This window comes from Cyrtonyx montezumae, unplaced genomic scaffold, assembly GCF_038088225.1.
Source record: "Cyrtonyx montezumae isolate F1298 unplaced genomic scaffold, pur_monq_1.0 scaffold_8, whole genome shotgun sequence".
Lineage (NCBI taxonomy): Eukaryota > Metazoa > Chordata > Aves > Galliformes > Odontophoridae > Cyrtonyx > Cyrtonyx montezumae.
This window is the reverse complement of record NW_027072089.1, coordinates 21,453,797-21,469,923: the sequence shown is the minus strand read 5'-3', so window position 1 is coordinate 21,469,923 and position 16,127 is coordinate 21,453,797. Positions and strand designations below refer to the sequence as shown.

The window sequence follows — 16,127 nt, the reverse complement described above, 5'->3', positions numbered from 1 at the left end:
CAACAGCCAGGTCATTCATCAAAATGTTTACCAGGATAGGAATCATAGAAACTCCTGAGTTGGCAGGGACCCACAAGGATCATTGAGTCCCATTGCTGCCTTCACACAGGACCACCCCAACATCAAATCCTATGTGATCATTGCCCAAATGCTTCTTGAACTGTAGCAGTCCCAGTGCCGTGGTCAGTATTAATACCCCGGGTACAGCAGTAGCTAATGGCCCCTAGCCAGGCTTGGTGTCACTGCACACAGCTTTAGAAGCAGCTCTGTTTTTTCCCTGATCTTCTTTTTGCATGTGATCTACCTGCAGAAGCTCCTCATCGCCTTCCAGAGTGCTATGGTTCCAACCATGACACAGCTCCTCCACTAGACTCAACTGCAGGAGGTTTGGCTTTCCAGCCTCACCCCTGCACACTTGCACAGGGTCTTCACATGCCTCACGTGTTACCCGTTCCTTCTTCTAAATCTTGAACAGTAATTGCAGTCTTCCAGTACTTACAGGAAGTGTCACAGCTGTGTACAGGCAGTCAAGCAGAGGCAATGGGCTCAGAGCCAAACTGAGGCCCACAGAAAGGCCTTCTCTGGGCCCTGATCACAAAAGTCACATCAGAACAGGTTTCCCAGAGGTTGTGCAGTCTCCATCCTTTAAGGTTTTCCAGATGGGACAGGACTAAGCCCTGGGCAGCCTGCTCTCATCTCAGAGGCAGCTTTGCCATCCTGACAACACAGCCTGTGTGCCTTTAGTAACAAGCTCTTACTTTCTCTCCTGTTTGCCTGTTGCACTTTGCCACGTGCATCAGGGGGCACAGCAGATGGCAGAGACAAGGTACCCCAGATTTCTGTGCGTATCACCTGATCAAGTAGTGCAGAACAACCCCCAGAGCAACATTTGTACTCCAGCACGGATTTGCCTACATGCTGTACTCACATCCACCTCCCCTCAATGGGAAACCCATACATTTCAGATTTAACAGGCATGACAGGAGACTGACACTGTTTAACAGGCCATTTATTGAGAGTTCAGATCACGTCCCCCCACGGTGCACATAACGCACCATGAAAGCATGATACAGAAGATTGCTTCAGTAAACAGACACCGGTTAAGCAATGCTGCTTTTTGGCAAAGTGCTGTATTTTGTCAGCTTCCAGCTTGTGTTAAACTATTAAAAATAAGAGCGAGACATTCCTCCATTTAAAAAAGTCTGCTACAAATAGAAAGTGGCTCTGGAAAGAAGCTGCCGTATATGCATAGACTGATGTACAGTATTAACCCTATCTGAAATGTCCCTTTTGTATCTTCAAGTTTGCTGTGTAAGGTTACACCTAGAAGGCACAGTTTAAAATGCAAATCTGTCCGCTGACCAATATATGAAAATACCTTTTCAGCAAAATTCATGAACATCAATCAGTATGAGACACCGCAAGGCCTCCACTTTTACGAGAAGAAACATATTTTAATACAGTCCAAAAACCATATAAAAAGCCACACAGCTCACTAGTAAAACAAAAAACCAAAACAAATCTAATCGCCCAATAGCTCCAGGCATAGGATGGGGCTAGACTGACATAAATATTTAAAACAAATGAACAAAAAGCCATTGATGCAGTACTATCTCACACAATAATACGGTTCCCAATATTACAAGTTGAGAAGCACAGCTCTGTGCAACAAAACAGTTTATATCCTGAAAGATATAGGCGTTCATCACCAGAAAGGTATCTAGTAATGTAGTATAAAAAAAAAGATCAGTTTCTCCCAACTCTAGGAGCAGTCTAAAGTTGCATTTACTTGCCAAGAAGAACAGACCGAGGCTCTCATTCTAACGCCTGGGAGCCCTTGTACTCTCAACTCCACCCCCCGTTGAGGTTTGAAGGACTGCTTACTCCTTCCAACACTGGGAGGTGGAGGCATCTTCCTTCATTTAACTTTAAGAAAATTAAAGCTGAAGGAAAGTAGTTACTTGATATATCAAGAAAAATAATGCAGGAAAGCACAGAATTTTCCTGAGCTAGAAAGTTGGCAGTGACGAGAAGGAAGTTTAAGCTGGACAAAAAGTTGGAGTGGTAAAGGTAGATCATCTGAGGCAAGTAGAAGTTTATGCCAGTGTACAGATGCAAGACTGGAAAAACTACAGCTACTTGGAGATAAACCAGAGTATTTGGACCACAGAAGAAGTGTATACAGACACAGGTATGTAAGGCCTTAAAGAGTATTAACACCCCCACCCCTATTTCTGAGGCTTGTGACGTGACCACTTTCACTCTCTTTCCTAGCTCACACGAGCCCTATGTGTTTTAAAGGCTAGTGTATCCAGGAAAGCACTGCTTGCTCTTACATATGCATACGTTACTCAACATCCCTTTGCAACAATCCTAACTAATCCCAGGGAAGCAGCAAAACTGAAATGAGAAATGGAAACTGACATAAATGCTGTTTCCTGCACACGAGGTATGTTCCCCAACCATTCCAGCTGTGCTGTGTGCAGTAACTACATCATGCACTACATGATGCTCTAACTACATCAAGACTAATTCAAATTGTTGAGCTCCTGCTTCTGTGAAATTTGAAGCATTTGGATGGATTGAGAAAACAAGCGTTGCAGGTCTAGAACAATTCACATTGACATTGCCTGATCTCCAACACTCCCATGATTCCTCATGCTAACTTCTGTCTAAGGACTACTGGAAGACATGACTGAATGCAACATTAACACTTTAATGCCCTAGGCACCCAGCACAGGGAGAAAAAACTACACATTTGAGCACTGATTGAAAGGAAGCAAGATTACTTATTCCCCTCCTTTCATGAGGATTTCTGCTCCCTCTCTCACTCAAGGAAATTTAACTCACTTCCTAGATTATCTACTGGTGTTCAGTGTGCCACATGGCTGCTGTGTAATGCACAATCTATTAAAGGCAAAAAACCCAATCACTTAAGTGCCCACCTACTTCCAACATATCTTGCAGAGTGCTCTTAAGAGTGAATACTTAAGTACTTGTAAGCTTTGAATGGCTTTTCTTCCCTGGTAGCCCACAGAGTTGATATCCAGTCTTTCTGCCCCCTGTTGACTAAAAGGAAACCCACCACCCACTGCTGAGGTGCCTCAAGTTTTATATACCATTATCTCTATTTAGCTCTGTAAGACTGTCTCAGCACGCTTCTTCTCCTTGACACACACTGCCCTTCATTTCCAGTCACACTTGATCTCAAAGTAGGAGGACAGGTAAGACAAGAGTTAGAACTTCTGATAAAAGTCTTCCTTCCAGCTATTTTTGAGCAACTCTCAACCTGTAAACAAGAAAATCTAACAGCAATCAGCAGCTCAGAAACAGCTAAGCATCAGCCTGACTTCTTTGAAAAGCAGTCAGCTACCAGTGGGATTAGAAGAACAGTTGATCCACTTTTCTTTTTTTCACTAACTAGACTACAGAAAAAAAATAGAATAGATTAGGTTTTTGAAAAAAATTGATCTTCAACAATAAAAAAGAGTTAGAGAAAGGGAAGAGAACTCAAACCGTACCAGGTGGAACAGTTCAGCTCTCTGGGTTATGCATCTGCACTTAACCCACAGGTCCACTTTTCCCCTCACTCCACTGTGAGGTACTTCATCTGTAACACCAGTGCCGTAGATACTGCAGACATATCAAAGGGGCATCCAACCCCTTTTCTGATACTCATATTAAGTACCTAACACAACTACACAGACTCCACACACACACACACACAGGTAGGTACTAGGCAATCCAGATTAGTTGTCCTTGTAACAGATCAGCACAGCTATGTAATATTCACTGGCAGCTACAGTATTTCCTTGTTAGAACTTCACCATATATGCCCAATACAGACAGGTACACAAGCTGTCAAGTACTTGCCATTAAAGCACGTGGCTAACCTCAAATTTTCAAACTCCACTTTGATTAATGCAAAGGCGTAACTGATTTCTTCCTCTCAGTTAAGCTTCTTTTGAAGAGTATCTAGAACAGTCAGCACACAAATGACTGTGCTGACAGGCTTCTGAGATGCTGACATTTAACATCATTTAGACTTGCAGCAAGATTGAGAGATTTTAGAGATGCGTCACTTCAAACAAACGCAGCACTAATCGTGACTGTGTGTGAGGGATTGATGATCAGCTGCAGATTGATCACGCTTACCCAGGCATGGAAACATGAACAACCTAAGAAACAATTAGACCATAGATTAAAACCACGAGAGCTGTCAGTAATTGAACTGACGCTGGCAAGGCTGGTGAACAAACAGTCCGTTGTGCTTGATGTGCCGGGAGTGGCAATCCCTGGTGAGGTTTTGGCGACGGAGACCACTCCTGGTGAGACAGTGTCTTTCGCTGTGCTCTTTTATCCAGTGGGTAGGACGAAAGCTCTTGTTTTTATCCAGAAAACTTGAACGAGCAGGAAGAGCTGTGACGTAGCAGTGAACACGCTGTCCTGCCTCATTTTGGGCCTCCAGTCTAGAAAGAAAACAAGCACATTTAGATTGTTTCTGAGTCAGCATTGAAATATGCAAGCTACAGAGGGCACGAGAACGTGAACGACATTGAGCATTTCAAGAAGGGGCACACTGGCTGTACTGGACAAAGATCTGGGCTGAAGTTAGGCAAAGCCAGTTTAAGAAAGTTACACTGCTAAGTAGCACTGCCAACTTGCTTTCACCACCGAGGCAACACAACAGCTTTTGGGCTCCTGGTGTATTATGCCACTGTGCCCTTACTTTCCCACTCCACCTCCCTAACCCCAAGAAGCAGCACAGATCAGAAACACAAGGCAGCGTGCGTCACCGATCCAGCTTTAGAAGACTTAAATTTATCCACTAGGCAAAGTTTGGTTTAAAGAAAATCACCCTGAACACTGGCTGTTTGAACTGGAAACAAAAGCACACTAATGCAAGTGTATGTTCTGATTGCGAGCCATACAAGTAAACTCAATGTTCATGCACAGGAGTGGGAAAGAGACAAGTTGCAACACACACTGGAAACAACTCAAAATGATCATTCTCCAAACAGTCCTCTTGATTTCATGAGTGGAGAGTCAGCAGTTTCAGCAAGCCCTTGCATCATGCACTAGTGAGAAACAGAACAGCAGCCTATGCAAGCAGGGACTGACGTGCTGAGAGGACTTCCCTACTTCACAGAACAGTCGCTGGTGTTTCCTGAAGCTTCAAGAGTAAAGGTAAGAATAACTTGGTAGTTTCAGAAGTGAAAAAAAAAAGCTCCCAAGTCTGAGAGCTACAGCTGGTGTGAGACCAGAGGCACCAGCACTACTGGCCTCGTCCATCCCCCAGATACCAGTTAGCAACTCACTGGTACCCAGAAAGGCATGTGTGAGGCCAGGAGCTTGCTTCAGCAGGAGCAGGAAATCCATTCAGAAATCTGTCTTTTAGCAGTAGCACACTTCTATGCAGTATTTTTCAGGGGAAGGGTTATGCTTATATTATACAACATCTCCATGGGTTCCCAGAGAGCCTGTAATAAGCCTGGTCTGCCATGCCCATGGCCCATCCTTCCCAGTCTAACTCTAGGAGGTGACTGGCACAGAGATGAGCTCCTCCATCAGCTTCCACCCCATGAAGAAGGATATATATGCTCTGTCACAGTGGGATTTCACCCCACTCTCTACTTTTTTCCTTTTAAATATAAAAAATCCACTTGCTTTTTAAGCTCCTAGGTAACTTGAAGCAACTGCACCGAAGCCTACAGAATGGCAATATACAACATGCTCATGTTCTCCTCTTCATTAGATTTATCTTAAATCTAGCACTTCAAATATGAAGCAAGAAACAAGCGAATAAGAACACAAACCTGCTCAGCAGATTGCACAAGCTCAATTTACACGAGGGTGCCTGCAAACACAGGCTACCATTTGCCATATACAGTGGCCCCTTTATATGTTCAGCAGCACTGGAGCTGGAGCTCCAGATGAAGAGAAAGCCTTAAGAAGTCAGGAAGGCACACCACAGTGTGTTACTGGAACACGTTTTTCCTAAACACTTGCTTTGTATCATTAGCTAATGAAGTGCATTAACTGCTAACCCCAAGTGTTGGGATTTACTACAGGAAAAAAAATATGACTGACTTAACACAGAAGAAGTTTATGAACTATCCCTTTGCTTTGAGAGGAATTTAGAAACAACAAATTAAGACTTCCTATGCAAAAGTTCAGTATTTTGGCACCCCAGTGGCAGCCTTTGGTAGCCAGGCCCTAGTGAGCCCCAGGCACTGGGAGAACTGGGCTGATGAGCCTCTAACCACAGGGCCAAAAACATCTTAGAGGCTACATCAAAGCCAACCTGCTATTCCAGCATCTGTATTACTAGAAAGCACTGCTACTACAGTTATAATACACAGCCAGATCTCAAAAGAAGCAAAAAACCTCAGACCCCACACCAATTAATATTTAAGTAATTTTTCTGCACTTAGCATTTTGGCTTGTTAAAGCAGATGTAGTTAGGCTTGATCAATCAACATTATTTGGCACAAAGGTTAGTCCTAAAAATGAGTATTGTTTTGGCATACAAGGCTCTAGAGGAAGCAGTGTTGCTAGCAGACTGATCAAACAAGCAGCACTATCCCAAAACAGCAGTACTTACTGTGCCAGTGTGCCTTAAGCAGCTTTTCTTGGCCCTACAACATTAAATGGCCAACCATTAAACCCCTGGGGACTTAAAGACAGCTTTCAAAGCTTACTGCGTTCGCAGTGCAATTGATTTTCCCAGTTTTTTTTATTTAGGCTTGAAATCAACCCCCAGCTCTGCCACCCAAAATCGTTACGTTTTATACAGAGGCCTAGATCCTCTGATAAGGTAACAAATGAGAAGACAGCATGTGGAAACTTAACCACGTGCCAGTTGGGAAACTAAAGCTGAGATCCTCAATGCTTAATGCCACTGCATAACATAAGACAAGGTTCTTCTCCCCAATAATTAATATCATTACCACCTGCAAAGAGGTCACACCTGAAGTCAGATACTGGCTTCTCTGGTTACTATCCAGATGAGATTACTTATCAAAACTGGTCTTTCCTTCACTAGCCTATGCCTAAGAGCCTATGGTTGCCTTGCAGATGCCTTCCAAACCAAATTTTTAAAAGGTGCTGTGCACACATAGTTTCCCTTTAAGTTCACATAGGCCCTCAGTGCTTGACATCACAAACTGCCCTCCTCAGAAAATCACAGGGAACCCCATGTTCTGTATGTGTACTGGTATCAGCACTATGCTCAGAACAGCAACCTGCATAATCTCACTCACTTCTTTGAAGAGAGCAGTTTAAACGTGACAAGGAGCTGACCCAAAGTCACTGGGCATCTACCTACAGAAGCTTCACCGCACTTCCACTGTTCACACAAAGCTTTCCATACTTTAATTACTGTTTCTAAGGGTAAGAATCAGGAAAAGTGACCTTGCTGTCAACCAGGATTCCCAAAACATCCCATCAATTCCAATTAATGGAACACAGGCAAATGTGGAATCACAGCAACAAAACATACTCATTTGTATGCATGCTCTATGGTATAGATGCATACACTGCACATGTAACAGCAAGGAAGTAGTGCACCAGGAAAATACTTCCACAGTAATCTCACATGGCAGGATCCTTAGGGTTCAAGGCTAGAGTGGCACAACTTCTCACACTGCCATAAGTAGAAGTTTGCAGTGCAAATTCTCACCTTGTGGGATGTATGTTTAGTTAAGTATTTCAGTTTGGGTCTGTTCCACAAGCTGTGTGTACAGAATTTTATCTCCTATCCCAACCTATGATTAGGTTCAAAGAGACAAAAAGTAAGACTTCCCGTTAGGATTGTTGGAGTAACAATTTTCAACTCAAGGTGACAGGAAGGGAACTATTGTTCATGATAAAATACGCATGGCTACAGAATCCTATGAGTTGGAAGGACCTTTAAAGGCCATGTAGTCTAACTCACCTGCACTGAGCAGAGACACCTACAGCTTGGTGAGGTTGCTCAGAGTCCCACCCAGCCTGACCCTGAACATCTCCAAGGATGGGGCATCCACCACCTCTCTGGGCAATTTGTTCCAGTGCTTTACTACCCTAAAAAAGGTATATATAAAGGTTATGTCCAGTCTAAACCTCTTAATTACACAGGGGCAAAGTGCCTTCCAGCATGCACTATCAGCTATACAGCTAACTGCCACCAGTTCCAAGAAAACTGGACCACTGGCCTCCATAAATACACCTCTCAGTGTCAGAGCAGCACAGCTGATTTTCACCTAGCACACTCATCTCTTGTAACATCTTTCTAGGCAGGCAGCCCTGATCACCCTACCCAACCTGTGTAGTATTCATGTTATTCACTCGCTCCAAAATAAGCTGGAAAATTCAGTATTAAGTGTCTATACTGATCAAGTAGAAACCAGATATATTTAGCAGCAGACAAGCAACACTGCTTGGCAGAAAGCAGAGGTACCTGGGGCTGCCCGGGCTGCAGAATTCCTCATCCCCACATCCAGTGTCACTGAGGCTGTGGCAGGCATTGTGGACAGCATAGACAGACATGCTGGGGTGCTCAATGAGGAGGTTCTCCATGGGGCTGGTTTCCACTTTGATGGCAGTCAGCCCACCTGCAGTGAAACACGGTGGAGGGGTGATGAACCAGCTCTCCTCCATGGGACACGACTCAAACTGGATGAAGCACGACTCGCTGGCCTCAGGCAGGTGCTCCAGGGGAGATGGCAGGCAGGAGAAGACAGGTGAGCTGCCTGCAGGTGACGTTTCAGCAATGTCATCTTGCTCCGTGGCACAGTTAGTGCAAGTGTCTGCTGCAGGTGGGAGCCATTGACATCAGCAATTGCAGAAGGACAAACACAGCAAGGTCACACGTAGCCAGAAACAGGATATGAAACAAAAACAGAAACAAACCCCTATCAGCATGTACACAAAGTTTTTTATGAGCAAGGGGAGGGGAAAAGGGAGTTCCCCGACAACGCAGGGTAGACACGCAAAGCAGCTGTTATCAGCAGAGCATTGCAATTGTGCAATAAGTCAAACATTTTATCTGTACAAGTGGTTCTGCTGAAGCTTATGTCAGGCTTATAAACCTGACATCATTTTTTCTCACCAGTTTTGGTGCACTCATTCACAAGGCACCCTGCACTTCCATCAACTCTGCCTTCAAGTTTCTGCTGAGCGTACAGTTTCCTTTCCACAAAACCACAGCCAGCTCATGTCTGACAGGTGCCTTACCTATGAAGTCAACCAGAATCCACTCATCATCTTCTTTCTCACTGAACTCTGGCTCTTGGCTGGACAAGCCATCAATCTCTCCCATGAACATGTTATTTAACCTCTGGAACATTACTAAGGCAGGAAGAAGACTTTGGCTGGTAGATCTTTATTTCCAAGGTTCAAGGCACAGCTCACACTGTTCTAGCAGGGTGGCATAGACTGAGATTAAAGTGCACAGATGCTTTATTAGCTTCGGTACAGGACACGCAGAGTCATGGCTGGTTAACAGTTTGTGTTAAACCTGCAAAAGAACAGTGACAGGGTCTTAGTGAAAAAGTAGCAGAGAGCATTCCGAGGGCAGCAAACTGAAGCCCTCTCACTGATGCAGGGTGAGGGACTAGTGAAAGTCTTTCCCAGGAGGCAGCAGACCCATTAGCATTCAGCATGGCCTCCCAGTGAGACACAGAAGAGGCCCAGGTTCCTCTGGGGCCTTCCTCTTGTGTACTCCCATAAGAAGCTTGACTCCACTGCTGGCCCCCACACCTAGGCCAGGGCATCTACACAGAACACAGGCCTGATGAACCTTCCCCCAGCACTCTGCCCTCATTAACTCCAGGGAATGAGGAGAAGCAATTTGGTTTGATTACAGTAATGTTTATTCTATAGCATACCTTCCTCAATCTAGGTGCAGTAACAGCCAGCAAGCCTGAGCACTGCACAGAGGTTGGGATGAGGGCATCCCATTGCTGCTGAGAGCTGAGCATCTAGCTGTCCCCCTACTGGCATGCTGAGAGATCTTAGATACCCTTGTATGAACCAAGGAACTGAAGCCAGCTGAATAAGTAACAGCTACACGTGAGGAACATTCGGTGACTGAACTACAAGCTCATCACCAAAACAATATTTGAATTACTTCAGCTTGTTGAGTACTTACAGTTAAATACCTCTTTAAATAATTCACTAAGGAAAATGATATGCGTGGCAGAGACACAAGTGTCTCCATTCAGAATGGGACAGACACCACAGCAGACAACGGCCAACAGCACTCCTTATGGGCTGCATCCTTTATCAAGGGCTGCACGCTGCCTCACCCACACCCCTCAGACCACACTGGCTTCCATTGTCAATGCCTTGTTTTCTCCTCTCAACTCCAAGGAATATTCAAGATAACTCCCAAAACTACACTGACTTTAGCTATTTTTCTGGACAAGAGCTTTTAAACATGCCATGTTTTCATGCTGTCATAAGGCCACAGGACACCAAGCAGTAATACTGATACCAAGATCCAGTGATGAGGGAGGCAGGGAAGAATCACAGTCATTAAGATTGGAAACAACCATCTAGTCCTACTGTAAGGCCATGTCCACTAAGCATATCCCTCAGTGCCACACCTATGTGTTTGTCGGACACCTCCTTGGGCAGCCTGTGCTCCTGCCTCACTGCTCTTCCCAAGACCTTCCCTAACATCCAACCCGAATGTCCCAGCGCAACTTAAAGCCGTTCCCCCTTGCCCTGCCATTGTTACCTGGGAGAAGAGTCCGACCCCCACCTCAGCACAGCCTGCTTTCAGGCAGCTGTAAGCGCGAGAAGGTCTCCCCCGAGCCTCCACTCCTCCGGACTGCACAACAGCAGATGCTCAGCCACTGCCCACATCAGTCCAGGGGCACAGCACCGGAGGCACAGCCCCACTACAGCTGAGCTCCGCTGGCCGCGCTATTACTGACAACAGCCGGACCGGGCCGAGGTTCAGGCGGCTGCCAGCTAACGCGCCCGGATCCTCCTGCTCCGCTCAGCTTCCCAAGCGCTCCGCCCTACACCCGCAGCGGGGCACGGGACCGCCGCCACCGAAGCCGAGCTGGACGAGGGAGGCTGAGCGAGCTGCCCCGCCCAGCCCAACAGCCGAGGGACGCGCTGCGCTGGAGAAAGCAGCCCGACATAAGGGAAAGAGAAGGAAGGGACGAAGCGGCGAGGAGCCCCGGCCCGGCTATCCGCGCTGCCGCCAGGCGGCTCCCAGGCGCTGCCGGTCGGGCTACGGGGGCTGCGCTGCCCGACCCCACCAACCCGGCGCAGCTCCCGCGGGACGCAGCCGCGCACCCTACGGGGACAAAGCGGCGGCCGCGCTCCCGGGGCTGAGAAGCGGGCTCGGAGCGCGCGGCCCCGCACTCACCTCTGAGCCGCAGCCGCACTCGTCCGCGCCCCGCGCAGCCCTTTGTTGTTATAGCGGCGCGCACAGCTGACGGGCGGCCCCGCCCCGCGCCCAATCGGCGCCGCCGGCGGCTGTCGCTAACGCACGTGACGGAGGGGCGCGGCCTCCAGGGCGCGCTCCCGCGGGACGGGGACGCGCGGCCGTGGCGGCGTTCGGTGGGAGCGGCGTGGGTGGGCTTCCAGTTCCCGCGTGGGGACGGCCGCTTGTGTTCGGCGTTAGTGGTCCCGGGAGTGAAAGGGGTCTGCGCGGAGGTGGTGCGTGCCTGCGAGCCACAGGCGCGTGGGGACAGAAGTATAGGGAATGAATGCCCCGTGCGATGTGTGTGCACTGCGGAATTAGGACGCGTTAATTAAGGCTGCACGGAGCGCTTCTGGAGGTGAGAGCTGCTATGTCTGAGTCACCTCGAGTCAGCAGCCATGTCACGTGTGGCTACGCTTGCTTACAGTGACTGTTACATTGAAATTATGATCAGTTAGCAAAATGCATCAGTGCAAGCAAGTCCTTGGGTTGCATCTGAGATGGGCCCAGGGAGGAGCTGAGAGCCCGGACCTCACAGCTTGAAGTCCAAGGCAGAGGCTCTGCTCGCCCTGCAGCGCCGCTCTCACTTTCCCACATTTCCCTTCCTCCTTGCGCTAGCCCACGTGGGATCACAAAGCAGAGAAGCATTGGCCCTCCTGGCTGTCCCCACTGCTGCTGCCACTGAGCCCAGCAGTGCTGAGGCGTGAGAACAGCAGTCACCGTGCTCCGGTACTGGGCACAAAGGCTGGCTCAGTGGTTTCCTTAAGGGAACTGACATTTGTATTTGCATTGCAGAGAAAAAAGAAAAAAAAAGTGATCTCGGGAGCAATGACCTCCCCATGCTTCCACCGTGCCCCAGCACTCCGAGTATCGTAGAAGCAGGAAGCGACTGGGCAGAGCTCTCCTGTTAGTTTTGCAGTGCTCAGCACGAACTGTGCATGTCTGGCTGCTCCCTGCCACACTGCCACCAGGCACAGGGCGTGCCTCCAGCTCCTTCTTCCTCCTCCAGAAAGTGGTAAATACAAATCCCTTGCAAACTATCACTCTAAGCAATTTGCATGAGCAGCAATCACTAGTATGCAGCACGAGCCCAGCGAACCTGTACAGGAACCTCCCAGCCATTCCTCTTTCCTTACACATCTACTTCCAAGGTTTCGTGCCTCAAATTTAGGCACAGCCCTACCAAGCTGCTGCTTAATGCACAAACTGTCCGAGCTGACCCAACACAAAAAAGCACTCATCTTTGTGTCCAAGTGTTTCTGAAAGTCAGCATTAGGTTTAACATTAGGCTTAGCTGATGGACGCTTCCTTTCCTGCTCTCCTTCCTTTACCTTTGGTTCATGCAGAGCTTTCTGCAGTGTTGGCTTAATGATGTCACATTGATTGATCCTGTTGTGAGTCACAGTCCGTGATGCTATTTTCCCAAACAGCAAGCTTCACTTGTGAGTGAGACCAGGCCCTCCCAGACTTATGCAGAACAGGTGCCAGAGACCTGTTTCTGTGTTACTGGAGTATGAAGTGAGCAAATTCAAGAATCCAATTTGGATGTGAGCAGGAGTCTCGCCGTGTGGCTGACAGAGCCAAGGAGGTTATGGATGTGTTCCTCCAGAATGGACTGGAAGAAGCTGGACTTTGGTTTTCCTGGGAGGAACTACAGTCTGAAAACATTAACCCTGCCAGCCCCCTCACAAACAGTCCTTGGATAGACAGGGGAAAGGTTGTTTTCCTTAAGGAACTGTCAGGATGCAATCCCTTCATTTCATATTGTTGGAGAGCAAAACCAGGTGTTATTCAAATGTTCACTGGCAGAGAGCCACTGTAAATCAGCGTCACGTTAAGAAATAACAGTGAGCTTTGGCCAGGCTTTGAGCTCTTTTCCTTGACTCCATCAAAATGAAAATCCTGTCAGTCAGAAGGCCATGTGTGTTTCCATGGTCTGCATGCCTCTGTCATTCCACACTCTAACAGAGAGGAGTTGTGAGCTGGGGCTGTTGGGAAGAGGGCACCTCCACAGGCAGTGCTGGGTAGCCATGTAGATCCTTGGGTCATCAGGTGAATAGTTTTCTCCTCTACCCTGAGGCACTCATCAAGCATTTTGTATGGGAGCTGGCTGTCCTCTCTTATGTTTGTTTCTTGTGCCAGAAAAAGCGCAGCACCGCTCACTGCTCCTGCCTGAACCTGCCCTCTCCTTCAACACTCTCTAATAGGAGACCCTGGTACACCTCCAGCACAGCCATGAGCCGAGGTCTCTGAGTGCCTTCGGCCTTGCCTTGTGGTTGGGAGCTTTCCAGGAGCACACTTTCTGCCTAACTCAAGGAAAGTGGTCCATCACTTGGTGAAGACCTGGGGATTTTTGACATTGGCACTGAACTTGCCTTTATTACACTTAGGAAACTCCTACACACCACTTATGAGATTCCTAACCCATCAGTGTCAGATAGGTTATTACTGTGGTTATTAACCCTTCAATTTTTTATTCTTAATTCTGATGGTGATGTTACAATGGTGGGAGTCCTGCATGCTGGCCAGTGTGCTAGAGCAACACCCAATGCTGGGGAAGCTGCTACAGTCTCAGCTCAATCAGAAGTTGTTCTGCACCCAGGCAGACTGTGCTTAGGAGGAATGTACCTTGGTGCCATGATTTATTTCCTGCACTGGATTTATCTCTTAATGACTGTCAGTTAATGCTTGGTGAAGGGATACGTATGTCTCTCTGTTGGTAGCACATCCATGTTTTAAATCACGTGAGAATGACAGATGGTGATGAAATATTTGAAGCGTGCAGAGCTTCCTCCTTAAACTGCCTTTACACAACATGTTTTGTTGTGGGGCCAGCCATGCTTAAACTCTTTCTTGAATTTTTTGCACAGCCACTGGGTCTGCAGACATGCACCAACCGCCTCTGAGGCATTCCTGGTCTTAGCAGGGATCCACAACCCCACTTTTGGTTCTCCCACTGGTTCATGGGCTTCCTAAAATAGAAAGCACTATCTTTGTTTTGTTGTGATGAGTTACAAAAGAATTAACAGCATCAGCTTAGCACCAAGAAATACAAATCAGGTCATTCTAAAATGTCCTTGGATTTCAACCGCAAGACTCCAACCAACTGTGCATTAGCATTACCTTAGAAAGAGTTCCTGCTCTTTGCAGTGTGCAAAGCATTTGATCCTGCACTGTAATTCTTTTCAGCCATGGGTGTTTCTTGTGAGTTCTGAGCCTAGAGTTTTTCCACATTTCTCAGAATGGCCCCAGGAGATTAAAAAATGTGCCAAATACTTCTTGAAAGAAGATCAAATGTCTTTTGGTCTCTGTGCACCCCTTGCTTGCTTAGGACACACATGGTGAATGTCAGCACCCTGTGCCAGCAGAGCTCTGCTGAATGAATACATGTCATGGGAGATCTCGCTGTGCTAGACAGCATCTCACAGGGTCAGGTGCAGGAGTCCTCATTGCACACTGAGCCACTGCAACTGCAAATCTGCTGCTACGTCCAACTGGAGGGCTCTTTTCAGATGGCAGCTTAAAACTGGTTATGCACAACAACAAAGCAGTGAGGTCTCAGCATCTGCAGCATGAGTGTAATGAAGCCTCTTGGCAACAGGCTGATCCTGCTGCATGCCCTTTCTGGCTGGAAAAGCCAGTTTTCACAGAGAGGTACAGCTTCCATGCAAAACACTATAGCTCCCCAGGTACCAGCAAAGTTTGCAGTAAAATGTGCCAGTGAGATAGTCTTGTCCAGCTGTTATAGCAAGAGTCCTGTGCCCCGGGTTTAGTTGCTGTGTGGCTTTGGGCAGGCTGTGTGACTCTGCCCAAGTTCCTCATAGGTAGGATGTGGTCAGGTAGTCAGCCAGACACCAGGGGGTGATGCAAGAGGCCTTGTGCACTTAACCCGTTGTGCTATAGGCTCTCCAAGAGCTTCTCCAATAACTCAGTTGTCAGAAAGGCTCTGTGACAACTCAAAGTCATACTGTTCCTGGATTATTTTTCCAGGTGGCGTGAGGTCTGAATCCCAGAGTTACAGATATGATTCAATTCTTGTCCATAGACACCAAAATGACACTTCCTGACTGTGAGTGACAGCATGACAGAATGTGACCACAGCAACATTGCCAGCAGTCTCCAAGCACTGAGTATTACTGAGGCTCAACCCAAAGAGCTGATGTGCTGATTTATTTCATGCATGCCGCTACTTCAAGAACCCTGCTACCTCCTGCATTCTGAACATGCATCTTTCAATGCTGTGGAGAAAGGGGGCAGTCAGGTTGGATATTAGGAAAGAATTATTCTCAGAAAGAGTGGTGAGGAGTTGGAACAGGCTGCACAGGGAGGTGAGGGAGTCACTGTCCCTGGAGGTGTTCAAGAGATGAAGAGATGTGGCACTGAGGGATGTGGTTACTGGGCATGGTGGAGGTGGGCTGATGTTTGGACCAGATGATCTTAGACTTCTTTTCCAACATTAACGATTCCATGAAGTCTTAGAAATGTTTTTTTGTTTGTTTTTTTCTTTTTTCTTATTAAAAAAAAATGCCTGGCAGAAGCAGAGACTGAGAGTGTCTTCCAAGGATTTTGGAAAAACATGATGACTGTGGCTGTGAGAGAATGGGAAATGTGTTGTGAGAAAACACAGATCAAGAGAAGAGCTAAATAAAAGACATTTAAATCGAAATAATTCTCTTCTCTCTTTGCCTGGGTTTTCTAAATATCA

At 47.2% G+C, this 16,127-nt stretch overlaps 1 protein-coding gene across 4 annotated transcripts; it reads right to left on the bottom strand.

Annotated features, from left to right (window-relative positions):
* Nucleotides 1-2,684: 2,684 nt before the first annotated feature.
* On the bottom strand, nucleotides 2,685-11,443 carry TP53INP1 (tumor protein p53 inducible nuclear protein 1). 4 transcript variants are annotated; one of them, XM_065752368.1, is made up of 5 exons: nucleotides 11,366-11,443; nucleotides 9,217-9,499; nucleotides 8,441-8,792; nucleotides 6,605-6,638; nucleotides 4,367-4,469 (listed from the first exon to the last, which is right to left on the bottom strand). In XM_065752368.1, exons 2-5 carry the CDS (start codon nucleotides 9,326-9,328, stop codon nucleotides 4,452-4,454), a joined length of 516 nt encoding a protein of 171 aa, XP_065608440.1. In that variant the 5' UTR covers nucleotides 9,329-9,499; nucleotides 11,366-11,443; the 3' UTR covers nucleotides 4,367-4,451. The 4 variants fall into 4 exon arrangements, with proteins under 4 accessions (XP_065608438.1, XP_065608439.1, XP_065608440.1 ...); XM_065752369.1 differs by having other exon boundaries at nucleotides 8,441-8,789; XM_065752366.1 differs by lacking the exon at nucleotides 6,605-6,638 and having other exon boundaries at nucleotides 2,685-4,469.
* Between the last annotated feature and the right edge of the window lie 4,684 nt (nucleotides 11,444-16,127).